The sequence below is a fragment of the Artibeus jamaicensis genome, unplaced genomic scaffold, assembly GCF_021234435.1.
Source record: "Artibeus jamaicensis isolate MK-2021 breed Jamaican fruit bat unplaced genomic scaffold, CSHL_Jam_final contig_834, whole genome shotgun sequence".
NCBI classification, from domain to species: Eukaryota; Metazoa; Chordata; class Mammalia; order Chiroptera; family Phyllostomidae; genus Artibeus; species Artibeus jamaicensis.
In genome coordinates this window covers 3,182,330-3,199,848 of record NW_026521981.1, presented here as the reverse complement: position 1 = coordinate 3,199,848, position 17,519 = coordinate 3,182,330, and the positions used below count along the sequence as shown (strand labels likewise).

At 36.3% G+C, this 17,519-nt stretch overlaps 1 protein-coding gene across 5 annotated transcripts in view; it reads right to left on the bottom strand.

The window, feature by feature from the left end:
- The window catches only part of SRPK2 (SRSF protein kinase 2), a 244,131-nt gene that overhangs the window by 122,437 nt on the left and 104,175 nt on the right, over positions 1 to 17,519 (bottom strand). For 2 of the 5 annotated variants that reach the window (XM_037164927.2, XM_037164931.2), the window contains exon 3: positions 15,090 to 15,153. The exons of the other annotated variants lie outside the window; for them this stretch is intronic. In XM_037164927.2, coding sequence (XP_037020822.1) covers positions 15,090 to 15,153 — 64 coding nt within the window. The remainder of the gene's footprint in view (positions 1 to 15,089; positions 15,154 to 17,519) is intronic. 5 annotated transcript variants of the gene reach the window in all.

Below are 17,519 nucleotides of genomic sequence, written 5' to 3'. Positions count from 1 at the left end.
CAGTTTTCATTATGTATAAAACAAGAGTGGGAGGCAAATGGAACCTCCCAAGTTCAAGTCTTGCTATGATGTTTTTATCATTCTATTCCTCTACATATGTCTGGTCAAAAGAACTAGTTAAATGCTTTAGATTAGTTTATAAAAATGAATCATTATAACTGAACTGCTGTAGGCTAAGTGGAGGAGGGCAAAGGGTAAAGAACTGGGACAACTGTAATAGAATAAACAATAAAAAAAAACCAAACTGCAGCATTCACAAATGTACTTTTACTTTCCACAATCTCAAATATATTAAAATTTGAGAGAAAATATGAATTTTGACAATGTGGTGATTCCCCCAATATTCTTTTCAACAGTATGACTTGGAATTACGATGACACATGATGTGTAAATCTTCCATTTCTTTATATAAGCTCTTGTGGCCCACATGCCTCTAAAAGCTTAACCATATCACAGAGCTAAGTGTTTTTTTCCTAGTGTTTAAAAATACATTATTTTGGTTTTTTAAACATTTTACTTTTTTATTTTATAGAGAGAGGGGAAGGGAAGGAGAAAGAGTGGGAGAGAAACATCATTGTGTGGTTGCCTCTCATGTGTGTCCCCCCACTGGGGACCTGGCCTGCAAGCCAGGTATGTGCCCTGACTGGGAATTGAACCAGCGACCCTTTACTTCACAGGCCCCTGCTCAATCCACTAAGCTACACCAGCCAGGGCCATTATTTTGTTTTTATATACCCTTAAATGCAAACAGTGCAAGAAAAGCAACACTGATATGCTGCATCACTGGTGAAAAGGCTGGCTGCGCTGGACTTACTGGGGATCACGATGTCAGTCACTAAATGATAACTTCACATTTGGAGATACATCAGTTTTACTTTATACACATGCATGGCATGATGCCACTGAACACTTAGTGGGGAATTTTAGGTCAAAACTACATAAAGTACCCAATCAAATCAGGTAACCAGACAGAATCTCATCTTTAAAAAAATCTAACTTCAGTGGATTCACTTTTAAAACATTAAATTTTGAAGACATTTCTTGGAAAGTGCTTGATTTACATTTATCTAAAAGTATTCTACAAATAGATCCACCATAATAATCTTGTCCTGAGAATCAGAAGGCCTTTTTAATGTTCTCTGTAAAATCTGTGATTTCATTAAACAACTGGGTAGGTGAACAGCAGGTAAGTTTTATTTATTGCTATGATAATCAGTTCAATTTTCATCACTAGCCATTAAATAGTTTATAGTAACTCTGAGAGAAGCAGGGAATAACAGCTGTATTTTTCTTCCGGGCAGGTGGACTGCTGCTAAGCAGGGCCTTAGCAGCCCCTGGAATCGTGACTGACATTAGGGCAGAACAGCAGCAGAAGCTACTCAGGGGCACAAGCAGGGAAGGAACGAGGAGTAAGGATGAGCCACCAGACATTGCACAACTCATTACAAACAATTTCTTGACTTGTTTACTTTGAAATAAATATTTGCATCTATATTGAAATGGATGTGTACCAAGATATCACCACAGCAGTAAATCAATACACTCTCTCGCTTTAACTACAAAAGCCCAGACAGTCCTAAACTGAGGAGAAAATCACATACAACAGACCAAGGTGTTTATTATACCATAGGCAGCCAAGGATTCCTCTAAAGAAGTCTTTCATTTATTCAAACACCAACTGTCAAATTATAACTGAAAACGCAGAAAAACTAAAGCATTATTTTAATCTCTTAAGAAAATGAAAAGGATTGAGCTGAACAACAAAAATGTTTCCTTTCACAATTCTATGTTTAGTGCCATCGGACTTCCCTTTCAATCAACAGATGTAACAGCATTCAAACTACCTGTGACCCTCGTCAGGCCCACATTACAGAGGCTCCTCCTGCAGGCTAAGCACCGTCCTGGCCCCCACGACAAGATGTCCTGGCCGGTGAAAGGAACAAGAACTGATTTCCAAGTCAGCATTTTGTGTGTGTGCGCAAACTGGCTAAAACAGATGTAAGAAGAACTAAGTGAGAATAATCTGTAACCACGCGTGTTGTGTGTGCAGTGGATACCATAAACTATAATTCATCTACTTATCTTTATTTCTTTAATCAGATATAATACACTTAGAAATCTATCTCATCTTATCTCTTCCTTTAAAACCAAAGATTTAGAAAACTAAATTGTTTTTACAATTAACAGACACTCCTAAATTAGCAGAACATTAAAAAGACTTAAAATTCAGTTAAGTTGTGTGATGGTAGATAATTAGTGGCATTCTTCTGTAAAAGGGTAAAAAACAACTTTATCAAAGAACAAATAACTAGAGAATACAATTCCTTTCAAATTACCAATTTGAGTTAAAATAAAGAAAATAAAACCATAAAATATTGTCAGCAAAGGAAGGTACAGTAAAAAATGGGATAGCTCTTAGAAAATGAAAAAATACTCTTTCATAACTGAAAAAGGTTAAAATAACAAGAGTTCATTGGCATTCTTGTCTGAAAATAAAGTTCAGTGGCTTTTAAATTACAACTAAATTAAATTTTAAATTTAAATTTTGTTCTTCAGTAGTGTAGCCACATTTTAAATGCTCAGCAAACCATGTCTATTTTATGGATCCTTCTAGATCATTGCAGAAAGTCTATTGTACAGCACTGGCCTAGAATATTTTAAACAATTTATATAAGTGATACTTCATATATTAGAGGAAAGACTTTTATCGCAAATTATTGACAGAAAATTTTGAGACAAACATTTCAAATTATTAACTATAAATCAGAAATCTTGTCATGATTATCATACATAACATAAAAAAATACTGAAGGCTCAATAAGCCAATCACCTGTCTTTAGAAAGGAACATCTCTACCCATCTAAACAAACAAGGGACCACCCTCTTTTTAAAGCCTTGGAGAGAAATACATTTCATACTCTCTCTCAATAATCCATTTCAATGTTTAATATAGCATCAAGGAATTCATCTGCCCACTGTCATTCAAATGGCAAATACTGCCATAATTTCCCAGCCATTTCTAGAGCAAATAAATAACATCCTGCCGCCAACTGCAGCATATGATGCAACCCATCCATTCTAGAGGGAAAAATGCATGTCTTTAGACTTTCTTAAGACCTTACTTTATGCCTATAGGAGCAAGCACACGTTTTTTTTGTTTGTTTGTTTTGTTTTGTTTTTAAAGATTTTATTTATTTATCTTTAGAGGGGAAGGGAAGGAGAGAGGGAGAGAAACATCAATGTATGGTTGCCTTTCGTGCGTCCCCTGCTGGGAACTGGCCTGCAGGGAACCTGCCTGCAACCCTGGCATGTGCCCTGACTGGGAATCGAACCGTGATTGTCTGGTTCGCAGGCCCGCGCTCAATCCACTGAGCTACACCAGCCAGGGCAAGCACACGTTTTAAACATGGGCATAACATCTTCCTTCAATGGCTCTTGGTAAATTTCAGCATAAAGTTCAAAATCTAAACACTAAATCCTTACCACCAGAGCACAACATCTCTCTCTCATGTATTTTTCCATCCTCCCCCCCCCCCTTTCCCAGTCTTAACGGAATTTCACCCTCCTACATGCTGTTTTCCTAGCTTGCAATGGCTACCTGAGGATGTGGACTTTAGATTCCAGTACTCCTGCTGTGCAAGGCACACTCCTGCCTCCCCCACCCAACCCCAAAATCTAGCAAGAAAAATATATTTTGCCAAAAGGAAGATTTTGGCTAAAAGAGTGATTAAATTTTGCAATAAAGTCAGTGAATACTTAACATCCACAAAACCCTGTTTTAACAAGGGAGGTTGGAGAATATTAATTCCTGCATATCTTTCATAAAAAAGGAAACTATCTATGTTTAATGTTTTGTCATCTGTCTGAAGTTTGTCATGTAACTTCTTGAAATCCCCTACAAAATTAAGATTTACTAGCATAAACACTAAATGTACCTTAGGAGGTTCCTAGTGCTTGCCTGAAAACAAGAACCTACTGTGTGTTGTGTCTTGTTAAAGCTGACTGTATGGACTTCGCTTTCACCTATTTATACATACCCTATGAAACAATGAAGGTACCACAGTAACATCTGGCTTTACTACAGGGAAGAACTAAGGAGCAGAAGGACTAGTAAGTCAACACTGTCTAGCATATTGTTCAATGTTATGTTTATAATATTCAAAAAGAGACTATTCTGAGAACCCCAACTGACAGCGTAAGCAGAAAGGTCCTCGATACACTGTGAGAGTGCAAAGTTGTACCTTCCTGGAGGAACTTTAATAGTCATGAAAAGCCTTACATGTTGGTTTTGCAAGTGATTGCATTTCTAAGACCAAGCTCAATAAATAAAATTATGGTACATGTATCCATAGCATAGACTCAGTCCTATGCAGCCTTTAAAAATGGTACTATTTTTAAAATAATGCTATAGATTATTTAATAAGAAAAATTGGGCATACTAAGTGTAAAAGCCAATTACAAAGTAATCTGTCAGTACGATACCGGATTTTCTTGCTGGTGATGATAAGTATATCTGCTCTATTTTTATATATCTACTTCCACTCAAACAAAAAATAAAATAAAAAATTAACAATGACTGGTTTTGTTCTTTTAATTCAAATTTTCTAAAATAAATTAACATATCTTCTGAGATATGTGAAAAAGGCTATGTTAAATAATCATAATTCAGTTAGAGAAAAGGCTTGGTTCTCCTACAGAAACTAATATATTTTCTTCTTACAGACAATAAAGCAATGTTACTTTTTCTTTAGTCTGGCTGTCAGGAAACTTAAAGGCAAACTTGAGAGTCACCTTCAGTAGCTGTAGTAAATGCCACATATCTGGGGGTGCACCTGGCTCTCCTCCATCATAACCTTCTACCCTGACCTGCATTTTCTCTGACCCTTTCTCTATTGCACTGGAGGTGGTCTTCTAACTGGACTCAAAATCTTTAATATGGAGAGGGCAGTGGGAGAGGAAGGAAAAGAAAGATGGAAAAAAGGGAAAGGAGAGAGAATGAGGTGACAGCTGTGCAAACAGAACACTGTTCCACTTCTGTTAAGTTTCAGGATTTTACTAAAGTTTAAGTTCTACCACAATTGGTACTTAATAAATATCCAAATAAATAAATAAATAAAACAACTACCTAGTTTAAGAAATTAGTATTTGGGGGGAGGGGCCCTTCCTACTCCACACAGTTAGTATCTTACTATATGTTAATTTTGGCATGTGGTTATTGAAGTAGTCATCACTAGTGTTTTTGCGTACTAAAATGTCAAAAACACCCAGAGATACATTCCTTATCATGAAAAAATTTGACTTGTCTGCTTTCAGTCTATAGATATTGCTTGGTACTCTTAGGATTTGAAATTCCTTTATAGTAAGTCTGCCCAGGACGATCGCTTACAAACTGTGAATTAACATGCTACAGCACAGCAGAAAAATGTTACCATGACCTGAATGTAGATAGCAGGTACTTGGCCCGTATAACTTTTTGTTTTGGTTTAATTTGTACCACCATTTAAAATAAGAGAGATCTGACATAAAAAAAAAAACAAAAAAAAAACCCTTCAACTTCTAAAAATCACAAGAGCTGGCAAAAACTTGGCCTGTATTCAACATGACTAATCAGCAGCTACTTCTTTAAATGGAGCCATGATTTCCAGTTGTCTAGAGTCTCCACCGGGCTTTTGCTACTCATTTAAGTGGCCTTTGGTGGGCAAGATGTTTGTAACCCCTTCACCACAGCTCTAGTTTTCATGGAAGCTCCCCCAAAACACAGTTACTGGTTATGTATAATTCTTTCAAGGAATACAAAGGGCCTCCCACTATGAAGTGCCCATGATATGGGGCCTTAGCACTCACAGAGGTAAGCCACCTACCAAAGCCTCTTCTTTAAAGATCCTATGCTTTCTATGCTTCCTTTGCAATTCCCTAAATTCCAAATCACTGCACAGCTAGCAAATAGCAACTGCTGATAAATGCTGGATGGATGGACAGATGATGAATGGATGACAAATGTAATGATCTATAGTAAAATTAGTCTTAACTTCTTCCAGCAACTTGCAAATAAAGAATCCTGTTACAAAGGAAATCTGCAATATGATTGTTATAACTACAGTTATTTTTGTCCTGGCTGGGTAGCTCAGTTAGTTGGAGCATTGTTCCACGCACCAAAAGGCTGCGGGTTTGATCCCCAGTCAGGACACACACTTGGGTTGCAAGTTCGATCCCTTACAAGAACATCTATGGGAGGCAACCAACTGATGTTTCTCTCTCTCTCGCTCCCTCAAAATCAATAAACATATCCTCCAGGGAGGATTTTCTGAAAAGTAGAGCCATCTTTTTATTGTACAACAGTCATTATTATTCTTATAATAGCTGCTCACATTTGTTCAAAACTTCCCTAATCTACCATTTGGGAGAAGGGGGTGCTCTCCCAGTGAAAAGTGCATGCCACTGTTGATACATTGTGTTGGCCAAAAAGTTCATTTGGTCTATGTAAAACTAAAACATTTTCCATTTTCACTAACAATTTTATTGAACAACATATTCACCCTTTTGTTTCACTACCTTCTGCCATCTTTCAAGCAACCTCATATTTCCATCTTCCCAAAACTTTTTTTATCTTTTTGAGCAAAGAACTGTTCCAGGTACCTTTTGCAGTCTTCCAGGGAATTGAAATTTCTTCCATTAAGACAATTTTGTACAGACCAAGTAAGTGAAAATCCAAAGGTGCAGTGTCTGACGAATACAATACATTAATCAGAACTGCCCAGCCAAGCTGTAACAGTTTTCGCCTGGTCAAGAAAACATGCAGTCCTGCATTTTCCTGATGTAAGATTATGCGTTTTCTGATAGCTAATTCCAGACACTTTTCATCAAGTGCTTCTTTAAGTTGGTCTAATTGGAAGCAGTACTTAGGAAGTAATCATTTGGCTTTTCAAAAGGAGCTCACGATAGAGGACTCCTTCTAGTCCCACCATATACACAACATCGCCTTTGGCTGAAGACTAGCCTTTGGTATGGTTGGTGGTGCTTCATTTCATTGCCCCACAATCTATTCCTTTCCACATTATTGTAAAGTATCCACTTTTCATCCTCCATAACAATTTGTTTAAAAATGGGATGTTTCCATTATGTTCAGAGAATCACATGTGGAAATACCACCAAGGTTTTTTTCGCTTAACTTACGTGGAACCCAACATCAAAGCAATTAAGATAATCAAGCTGATGCAAATGATTTTCAAGACTTGATTTGGGTATTTTGAGTATGTCGGCTATCTCCCCTGTGGTATAATGTTGGTTGTTCTCAATTAATGTCTCATTTGATCATTATCAACTTCAACCGGTCTACCCGACCATGGGGCATCGTCCACCAAGAAATCTCCAGCACGAAACTTCACAAACCACTTTTGACACATTTGATCAGTCACAGCACCCTCTCTATACACTACGCAAATCATTTTTTGCGTTTCAGTTGTGTTTTTACCTTTCTTGAATTAATAAAGCAAAACATGCCAAAGCTGCATACTTTCTTCCATCTTCAATATTAAATGTCTACACAAAAATTCACCAATTTTGGTAATTTTTTAAATACACGCTGATATAATACAATACAACAGCCATCACAATACAATCTACAAAAACTGTTTTGAATGAAATTAAAGACAACTAAGTGTTTACTAGAGCCATCTTACAGGGGAAACCAAATGAACTTTTTGGCCAACTTAATACAAAATGATCTTAGGTGATACTCGGGGCTTGGTATTGAATTAAAATCAATCACATACTGAGAAAGTTACTTCTTTCCCAAGGTTCTTTCCATCTGAGTGTATCAAAGAACAAGTCTCCTTTGGTGCTAACACATTTTTAAGCTCCTTTAAGAGACTTGCCAGTTTAATTTCCCTTGTAAACAGAGAGGCATACGGCTCAAGCCTGAAGCCTTTATCAGACACAGAATCTAGACAGGATTTAACAGGAATTCTTTCCAAAGGCAAGTGATACTGACTCTTCCGTTCTGACAGGGATACAAATATTCATTTTTTAAAAAATAACTTTTAAAAGGCTTTATAAGGGAGATACTGCCACTGTGCAGGGGGCGGTGCAGAATCACTTCGTAAATTGTATAAATGTCTAACCACTAGCCTGTGCTGTGCACTTAAAACTAGTATGATATTAAATGTCAACCATAATTGAAAAAACAAGGCATTATAAAAGTCTGTGTTGAGTACACTTTACCACAATTAAAGGTAAACAAAAAGGCAAGATATTAAGGAAATTAACAGCAGAGGGTGAAGCACAGCTATGACGAGAGCACCAAGGTAATACACTAAATCCTGACATTTGGGAAATGCATGGCTATGGTATGATACTACTAGTTTGGCATAGAGACATAAGTGTTAAAATTTACTTTAATTTCATTTTACATTAAAACAACATATGTACATATAAATGTATATATATGTATATTGTACATAAAAATATGTAATAATGAACTGTGAATATTATGACAGAAAAACCTAAAATGTGTACCCTGAAAACTAACAGTTAAATTAGCCTATGACTGTAATTGACCACACTTGATTTTATATAGAGACTATTTATGACTACATATGGCTATAATTTATTAATTTACGCCAATACCATAAAAAGAGATGACTTCCTATACTGAAAAAGTCTTACCACAAAGTTCATAATTAATTTGTAAGCTGCAAATGATTATATAAAATAAAACTATTTTGTGAGAAAAACACTGCTTTATTTAAGATCCTATGTTGGGGCTAATAATAAGTAAACCAGTAAGTGAACCATGTCATTGATACTCCTCACTGTCAAACAGCAGCTGTGACAAATGCTACAAAGGAGAGGTACATGTTTCTGGAAGGGCTTGTAATAGGCGTAATTTGACCTAGGCAGGGCTTCCTTGTGATGAGAAGGGTGTCAAAAGCAAAACAACAGGCAGGAAAGACGCGACCAAAGTCAGAGAACTCGGAGACTGGGCTGGAGAGTTTGGATGCTCACTGGCACAAATATGGAGTTTACCTTTATGCCAAGAACAATGGGAAGACAGCCAACCGGCTTCAAAGCAGTGACCTGTGCTCTGAAAGTCTGCTCTGGCTGTAATGTGGCAACCCACCAAAGAGGAATCAAAAAACAGGACAAAAATTAAATTGATAACAAAGAAAATAATTGAGAAACTCCTGCACCTAGAGCAAATAATGACCCACAGAAAGGAAACTCAAGTAGCTGTCCAGTTTTTTAAACTGAAATTAAAAGATAACACACTTTTACTTAGATATGATATAAAAATTTCAGAGACTGTAAACAATACAAAATTTAACACTTAGAAGACGTCAAAAATGTCTTAATTTCCTGGTTAGACCTAAGGATGCCTCCCTCCAGGGTTTTCAAGTAAAGAGGACGAGCTCTTAAAGGGGCTGTCAAGGGTGAACAGCCAAGTACCAAGAACCGAGGCTCTGATTACTTACCCACTTCACAACCCAAGTGTTTTTTATGTTTTACATGATAGCCTTCTAATAGGTTTAAATGAAGAAATAGCTTTGCTACTGAAACCAAGTCAGAAAACCAGCATTAACACCTGAGGCCTCAAGGACCCAGTTAAAGAGATTAAAATCCTTAGTGGGAGAGTAGCACCTCAGATGACTCCATTCCATGACTCCTGTTTGGTCTAAGCTTCTAATTCTCATCTCCTTCATGGAAGTCAATACTCAGAAGTAGTCCCCTATCTGCTTGTAATCCCCCTCAAAAAGGTCCCACCTCTGGGTCACATTGGCACACCCACCAGAATGCTCAAAGAGAGAAAGAAAAAAAATGAGAGAGAGAGAATGGGGAGAAGGGAAAGGAAGAGAAAGAATATACAGGAGTGAGTTGACAAGAACCTGGAGCACAGCTGGTCAGAGTGTAGATTCACATCCACTTTGGAAAACTGGCAATGTCCACTAAAGCTCAGCAACCGCACTCCTAGAACACACACAACATAAACACATGCATAGGTCCATTCAGCAAAATGTATATAAATGCTCACAGCAGCACTATTTCAAATAGCCACAAACTACAAACATTCCATGTGCTTATCAATAGTAGAATGGATAAAGTGAGATATATTCATATGGTAAGTACAGTAATGAGACTGAATCAACTACAATTACACACAAAAACATGGATGAATCTCACATAGGTCACAGAGGGAGAAGACAGACCAAGAGAGTATACAGTTTTTTATTTATATAAAATGTTCAAAAACAGATACAACTCCAAAGTCACGTAGAAATAATCTCAATCTTCACCTTAATACTAAAACCCAAACTGAATCAAGACTTAAATATTAAGAGCCCCAAACATCTATAATTAAACCTAGCAGAAAACCTTAGTGACCTTGGGCTTAGCAAAGATTTCTTAGATACACATAAAATATAAACTGCTAAAGAAAAAAAAAATCAATAAACTGGATTTCATAGTCATCTATATGACCCTTGAACTTTCCCAAATATATCTCCAATAAAAAATTAAATAGAAACAAAAGAAAGCATAAAAACTGAGTGAAGGGAAGACAACACAATCAGCCACTGCCATCTCATCTCGCCACTCAGAAAAAATACACACGACGTAAATACATCCATCTACAAACAGAGGCAGAAAGCCTACAGAGGCAGACTGGGGGTTGGAAAGGAAAGCAGTTCTCAGTGACTGTCCGTCTTGCCCTTTGAGCTGGCATGGCGTGGGGGTGGGGCAGGGGGGTGGGGGTGTGAGGAGTACAATGGAGGATCTTCTATAAAGTTTGGCTCCCCTCCCATGACTACTTACTTCACCACAGACACATGGAGAAAAAAAAAAAACACCCTGGTCCTGCATCCTTTTCCACTGAATATCCTTTGCTCCCTTCTCTCTTCACCTCTCATTCTTTTTTTTTCTCCTTCCTTTCTCCTCATTCTTTCGGGATTCTTTTTTCTTTCTGTAGCCACACATCATTATCATATGCCCTTTTCTCTTCACTTTAAGAGTCTCCAAAATAAAAAAAGGAATTAAAACACACATACAGAAATAGCACAGGTTCTTTACCTGTTTCGAATGTCCTTAGGGAGGAACAACATACAATCTCTATTACTTCATACCAATCGCATTTATACAGCACTGTTAAAATATAGGCCACAGTGTAAATATTTTTATACTTTCTTCCTCTCACCCTTCTCCTGAAAACAGTGGCCAGCAATCTGCCAATTCAAGTACGTGCTAGCTATGTGAGATGCGAATTATCTGGGCTACTGTTTCTTCTCTATTCCACTATAAGGACCCCTTTTAACACCCCCCCCCAAAAAAGTCAAAAACAAACACACACAAGAAATGATCCTTTTAGTTTCTGTTCCCTGAGTAAATGCAAACCTCGTAGGCACTGATATTTAGTTAACTTTGGACTGATTGAAAAGTCTATTAACTACAAAAACAGACATTTACGTTTACACTGAACAACAGCAGGTACGTGCAATGTTTAGTATGAATGTAGAGTCTCAGCTTCTGCAGCTCCCCTCACAAACTCCTCAGCCCTTCCCGGGTTCCCCGACTTCTTGGAGTCAGTCTAGATGGGTTGGGATCCTGGCTCTGCACACTCTGGGCTCACCACTTATACACTGAGTTACCCAATTTTGTTCATGAGTTAACTGGAGAAGTAGCAATACAGTTTGACAATAATTTTAGTACAGCAAAGTGCTTTCTATCCATTCAGGATCTTTCTGGGATGATCTGTCTGAGTCCTCCCAGCAGCCATTTCTAAGGGGTGTCCTCTCTCCTCACTTGAAACTGGTATCTAAAAATGTTTTATAGATGATTGGCATCTTTTTTACAGCTGTTATTATTATTACTACTCCACTAGCTCCTCTTCCCTAAAAATTTCCAAATTCCAGCAGTGTTCTAGGTTGGAAAAGGCAAGAAACAAAAATGTGAAAACCTAGACTTTGCATCAAATAAATATATACTTTTTTTAACGTAAAATTCAATAGATGAGGAAGTAAAACTGTGTCACTCTGTCTCTAACACATTTAAGATGAATACATCCTTTCATTCAACAGGCACTCAATTAAAAAAATACTAGTAGTAATATTTATTCATAGAATATCTTGAAACAGGTAATATCTAACTCTCACCAGGCAATAACATACAAATCAGGCATCATATTCCTAAAATTCATTCAATAATATTCTGTCCTTAATTTTAAAAATACATCAAGTTGACATTTTTATCTCTCTCCAAGATATAAAACATTCAGAAAAGTAATTTTTGTCACTACACTGGTTTTCATCCTATTAAGTCTGCCATTCTGAACAGAACAGTACTACCTCACGCCTCCCCTACAAAATGGCATTTGTTGGAACTCCACTCTTCTGTTAACAGTGAATATGTAACTGCAAGTTTCACTGTGGTATTGAGATCTGTTAGAAAATGTTTTCTAACCTAGTGCCCTGCAAAAACCTCCAAAATTCCATTATCACATTATTTCAAATCATATTTGTATTTTTCAATGAAAGATAATTAAGAGTCTAAAAAAAGTCATTTTGTTTTGCTTTTCCCATTTTACAAAATTATCTTTAAAAAAATCAATAAATACTAGCTGTCCCAAGAGTAAAAATTTCCGTGAAGGAATTCAGGTTATATACGAGATTTTAAAAAACTATTAGGAACATCACATCACGGTTGTTATAAGTGTCATTTCTCCATTTGCTTCCCTGAAATATCAAAAGACCATTCTACACCGAACTGAGCAAAATCAATTGTGGCAAATGATAACTTGGTTTCTTACAAACAAGTAGCTTTTCCCTCTTTAAAGAAGACTGGGTTTCTTCATCCTGCCTACCAATAAGTAGTAATGGAAATAGTGACCATCCAAAGTTCCAAGAATCTTTAAGACTCAGGACATGCCTCAAGCAACTAATTAAAAAAAAAAGGAACCCGTCAAAGACTTTTAAATTTAGGTAACTAGTGAATAAGGAATTCATGAATGTGATGGTAATGCTACATGACCCTACAAGCTATTAAGTTCCTGGCAGGATATAGTGCTACTAGGCCATTAATTTCTTTCTAACTCTAATTCTTGTTTTTCGAGTTCTTTCAAACAAATTTAAAAGGCAAATGATTTGATTATTCATCATTGTATGGCTTTTAAAAAAGGGAGGGGGGACTTCTATATTTACTATATTTATATTAATAAAATATATTTCTATGTTTGCAAAGTGTTAGCCGACCCATAAACCACATTTATCTCTGATTAAGTCAGCATATCTTAACTTCCAAATATATGTGTAAGATATCCGGAGTATCGAACAACGCAAGAATAACAAACGAAACAAGCAAGCTCTGGTAATATTGTATACAAAGTTGTTATAAACATAACGGCTGATTTCTAAACTTTAAAATCATGGCCACATGCATCCTGCCTTTTGATCAAATATAAACACAAGAGCTTGGGTAAAATTAATAATAATAAAAAATAATTAATGTAATCACCAAAATATTTTAAGACTCTTTCCATAAAAGAATGTATTTTAACCATCGAAAACCTCCCTCATTCCTCATTTCTCAGTAATATGACTCTATTTTGTTCAGCCCTCAATCTATCAATAGAGAATTCATGCTACTCAAACAGCCAACATAATTACTGCTGTCGTCCCGTTAAGATGCTCTTCCTAGACCATTCACTATTTACACCACCACCCTCTCCCCTTCCCAGCACCACCATTTTAACTGGGAGAACATTCACAAGACTAAAAGATTATTTTCATCTCAGCAAACAGAATGCTTAAGAACGAATGGCTAGCCACAAACCAGAAGGCAGAGCTAAATAAAAATAAACATTAATGTGCCTAAATTTTTCTCTTTTCAATCTCTAAAGAAAGCAGTAACATCGTCCATATCTGTAATGCCCTGAGTTATAGCCAGGAGCCCTTCACCTAATTATACTAATAAACTGATTTAATGTCATCATTTTGTCATCAGATCGTGTCCTCCATACACTAGTGTACTTTAATTAAATCCCTTTAACCACGTTAGGTTCTTCACATATTTTTCCCAGTGTTTTTCCTACATCATTCCTTACTACCAAATCATTTCTCCATCCTGTTTTCCTAAATATTAAATCTATGAACAAAAAAGATAACCCTGAAAACTAACCACAGAAAAGATAAATCAACAAACCTAAAACACAAAATATCAACATTACGTATAAACTATTAGGTCATCGAGAGAAAGACAAGCATCAACTGTATGTCCAAGAACCCCAATTTAAAACATTATGTAGTATACAAAATGTTGGTAAACAGAAGTGAACACAATAATCACATAGCAAAATAAGCAACTATAGCCTCATTTCTGACCTGAGATAAAAATACCATTAATTCTATTTATTAAATAAATTGCCATTTCAAGGAAATAGCTCCTTACTGGTATAATCATTTGACTGACAGATAAAATAATTGCTTTAAAAATACTTGAGTCATTTTGTCCTTACCTGCAGGCATGAACCATTACTGCATGCAGTGACTGTTCCATTTCCTAGCACAGACTTGAAGAAGCATCATATCTCTCTTTCAGAATGTGACTAATCTGTGGGTTTGCAATTCCTAAGCTATTCACAAATGACACTCCCTTTCCACATAAGAAAATGTTTATTACAACCGAAAGTCAAGTATTTTTAACCTAGACCTTATAAATAGTGTTGGTAATTTTGTGTAGCAACAATGTCAAAATATAGAGAGAAAATCTAATACTAGCATTTCCTTTCAAGAAGCAAGAGTTGTTTGTTTTTTAGCCAAGTAAATTATATTTTAAAGCCTTCAACAGCTGTCATACATCAACCAGCAGTCTGCTGTGTTATGGTGTGCATGCTGCAGCTGATTAGGCTTCACTATTTTTTTTTTAAAAATCAATTACCCTTTGTAAAAGCAGAACAGCTTGCCCAAATACACATCTTCAATACAACACAATGACCAGCATGCAGTAGAATACACTATATAGCAAACTTGACAAGAGAAAAATATGTCCTGGTTTGTTTCTTAGCAATGCTACACCATTAATTGTTCATGCAAGAGATGTAGCTGTACCTTTCTGAAGAGGACGACTTCTCAGAGTTAACTGACATCAGCAGCTCAATCTTCTGCTTGATTTCTGGAAAAATCAGAAAATATTCACAACCAAGATTGCCTGCCCTTGCTTTCAAGTCTTATACCAAGAGCTTTTTCTTCTCTAATCCCTTTTGTTCAAAATGAGGCCACAAGATTCGCAGTAGTTCTATTAGGACTGGGATTCAATGGTGCTATAAAGGGAAAAAGCTCCAGAGGCATCAGGCCTTGCTAAACTATGCACATGACTGTTTATGAAAGCAGGAAGTACCATTTCTTTTAAGCAGAGGGGTGTTTTTTTTTTTTAAGGTAGAACTAGGCTGGCTCTACACGAAGATTTTAAATGCAGCAAATTAAAATATAAAAAAGAATTGCTAACAACTAGATTCAACATGCTAAATAATTTGAGACTCCTGGGCAATAAAGTTACAGGCTGTAATGAACAGATATGCAACCCATGGTTACTTCTGTTTCGCCAGCCCTGAAAAATATGGCTCAGTGAATCATTTTTGTCACTTAAGAATGAAATAGTAAACCAGAACCCCAATTTATAGATTAAAATTTAATGTTCATTATAATTTCCTGACTATCTTTAATTAAAGATATATTTATTATCTATTCCCTAACTCCTTTAGAGAAAGACTTGCATTTTACACCTTAATTTTCCCCCTCCTCCTTCACATACAGCACAAGTGAACAGCAACACCCAGTTACCTAGCATATAATCTACTTCTCCTTTTAGGAAAGAACTGACAATGCCACCTCAAACAGCAATGTACGCACCAATTCAACTTAATTAAAAGATAATTGTCTCATACTGATTTGGAAAAACAGTAGTAGACAAAAAGGGAAGAAGGGGTAAAAATAACAGAGGGGAAAATAACTAATGATTAACCTAAAGCACATAATTTTACATGAATAAAACTGACATGGTCTTATCAGCCAGACTATTTCATAGGTAAATTTGTATTCCTTTTTGTAACTGGATTCTCCTATTCATAATTAAAAGCGCACATACCAAAAATAAAAGCATACTTCGATAGTTTTAATTTTTTTAAGGGTACAACAAATTTCAAGTTTTACAAGTCTTGAATAGAAAATAAAAGAATACGAGAAAATGTAATGGAAAAAAGGAATAAATATTAGTTGCATAAAATACACTGGTCCTGTACAGGAGTATCTTTTCCATGCTGTTACAAGAAGGATTTTTCCAAAATGCTTAAGCTTATAACTTCATCCACTGGGCATGATAAAATTGGTATGAACACCCAGAGAACAGACTCTACCACAGGTTATAGCCAAGCCAGCTAACCCCTGGGGAGAGCACATAGGACTGTGGTAAACTGAGATGATGATGATGAAACTCACCTTGAGGATTCTTACATATATTACAAAGCCTGGCACCCATTACCACAGTGAACGCTCAGTAATGCCCCCCTGCCAGATTAAAAAGAGCCCAGTGTTTAAGAGATCACTCAGGCTCTGTCACCTAGTAGCCTTGGATTCAAAAGCAGGCATGTTTATCATCTTTGATTGCCACATGACCTTGAGGAAATTATTCAAACTCTCTGATCCTCTATCTCATGAGTGTTAAACTTATTTTCACCGGGGGCCACATCAGCCTCATAGTTGCCTTCAAAAGGCCGAATGTAATTTCAACTCCTTAACTGTTAAACAGCAGTTACATTTATACAGTCCTAAAATTACATTCAGACCTTTGAAGGCAACAGCAAGGCTGATGTGGCCCCCGGTGAAAGTGAGTTTGACACCCATGCTCTATCTCTTCTATGAAATGAGAATAATGGACCAGCCAAAAAGTTCATTTAGTTTTTTCCGTATGATAGCTCTAGTAGTGATTAGTGATCTTTAACTTCATTCAAAATAATTCTTTCAGATTGTATTGTGACAGCTAACATATCAGTGTGCATTTAAAAAAGAAACTTATCAAAATTGATGAGTTTTTTGCAGCCATTTTAATATTGAAGATGGAAGAAAATACAAAACATTTTTGGTATAGTATACTTTATTATTTCAAGAAAGGTAAAAATACAACTGAAACACAAAAAACGATTTGTGTGGCATATGGAGGAGGTGCTGTGACTGATCAACCATGTCAAAGATGGTTTGCAAAGTTCTTGGCCAAATAATTCTTCGCTGTAGGGCTGTCTTATGCATTGCAAGAAGTTTAGCAGGACACCTGGCCTCTACCCAATAGAAACCAATAGTGGGATATAGCCGACATACTCAAAATATCCAAATCAATTAAGTTATTGATAAAAACAGAAATTTGTCTTTTATTTTCTGGGAAAAAAACCATATGAATTTTTTGAGCAACCCAGTCATGTCTATGTGAAGAGCTGTTGTGAATATATAATGAAATAATCCATGAAAGTTGTGTAGTGTCATGCTTGG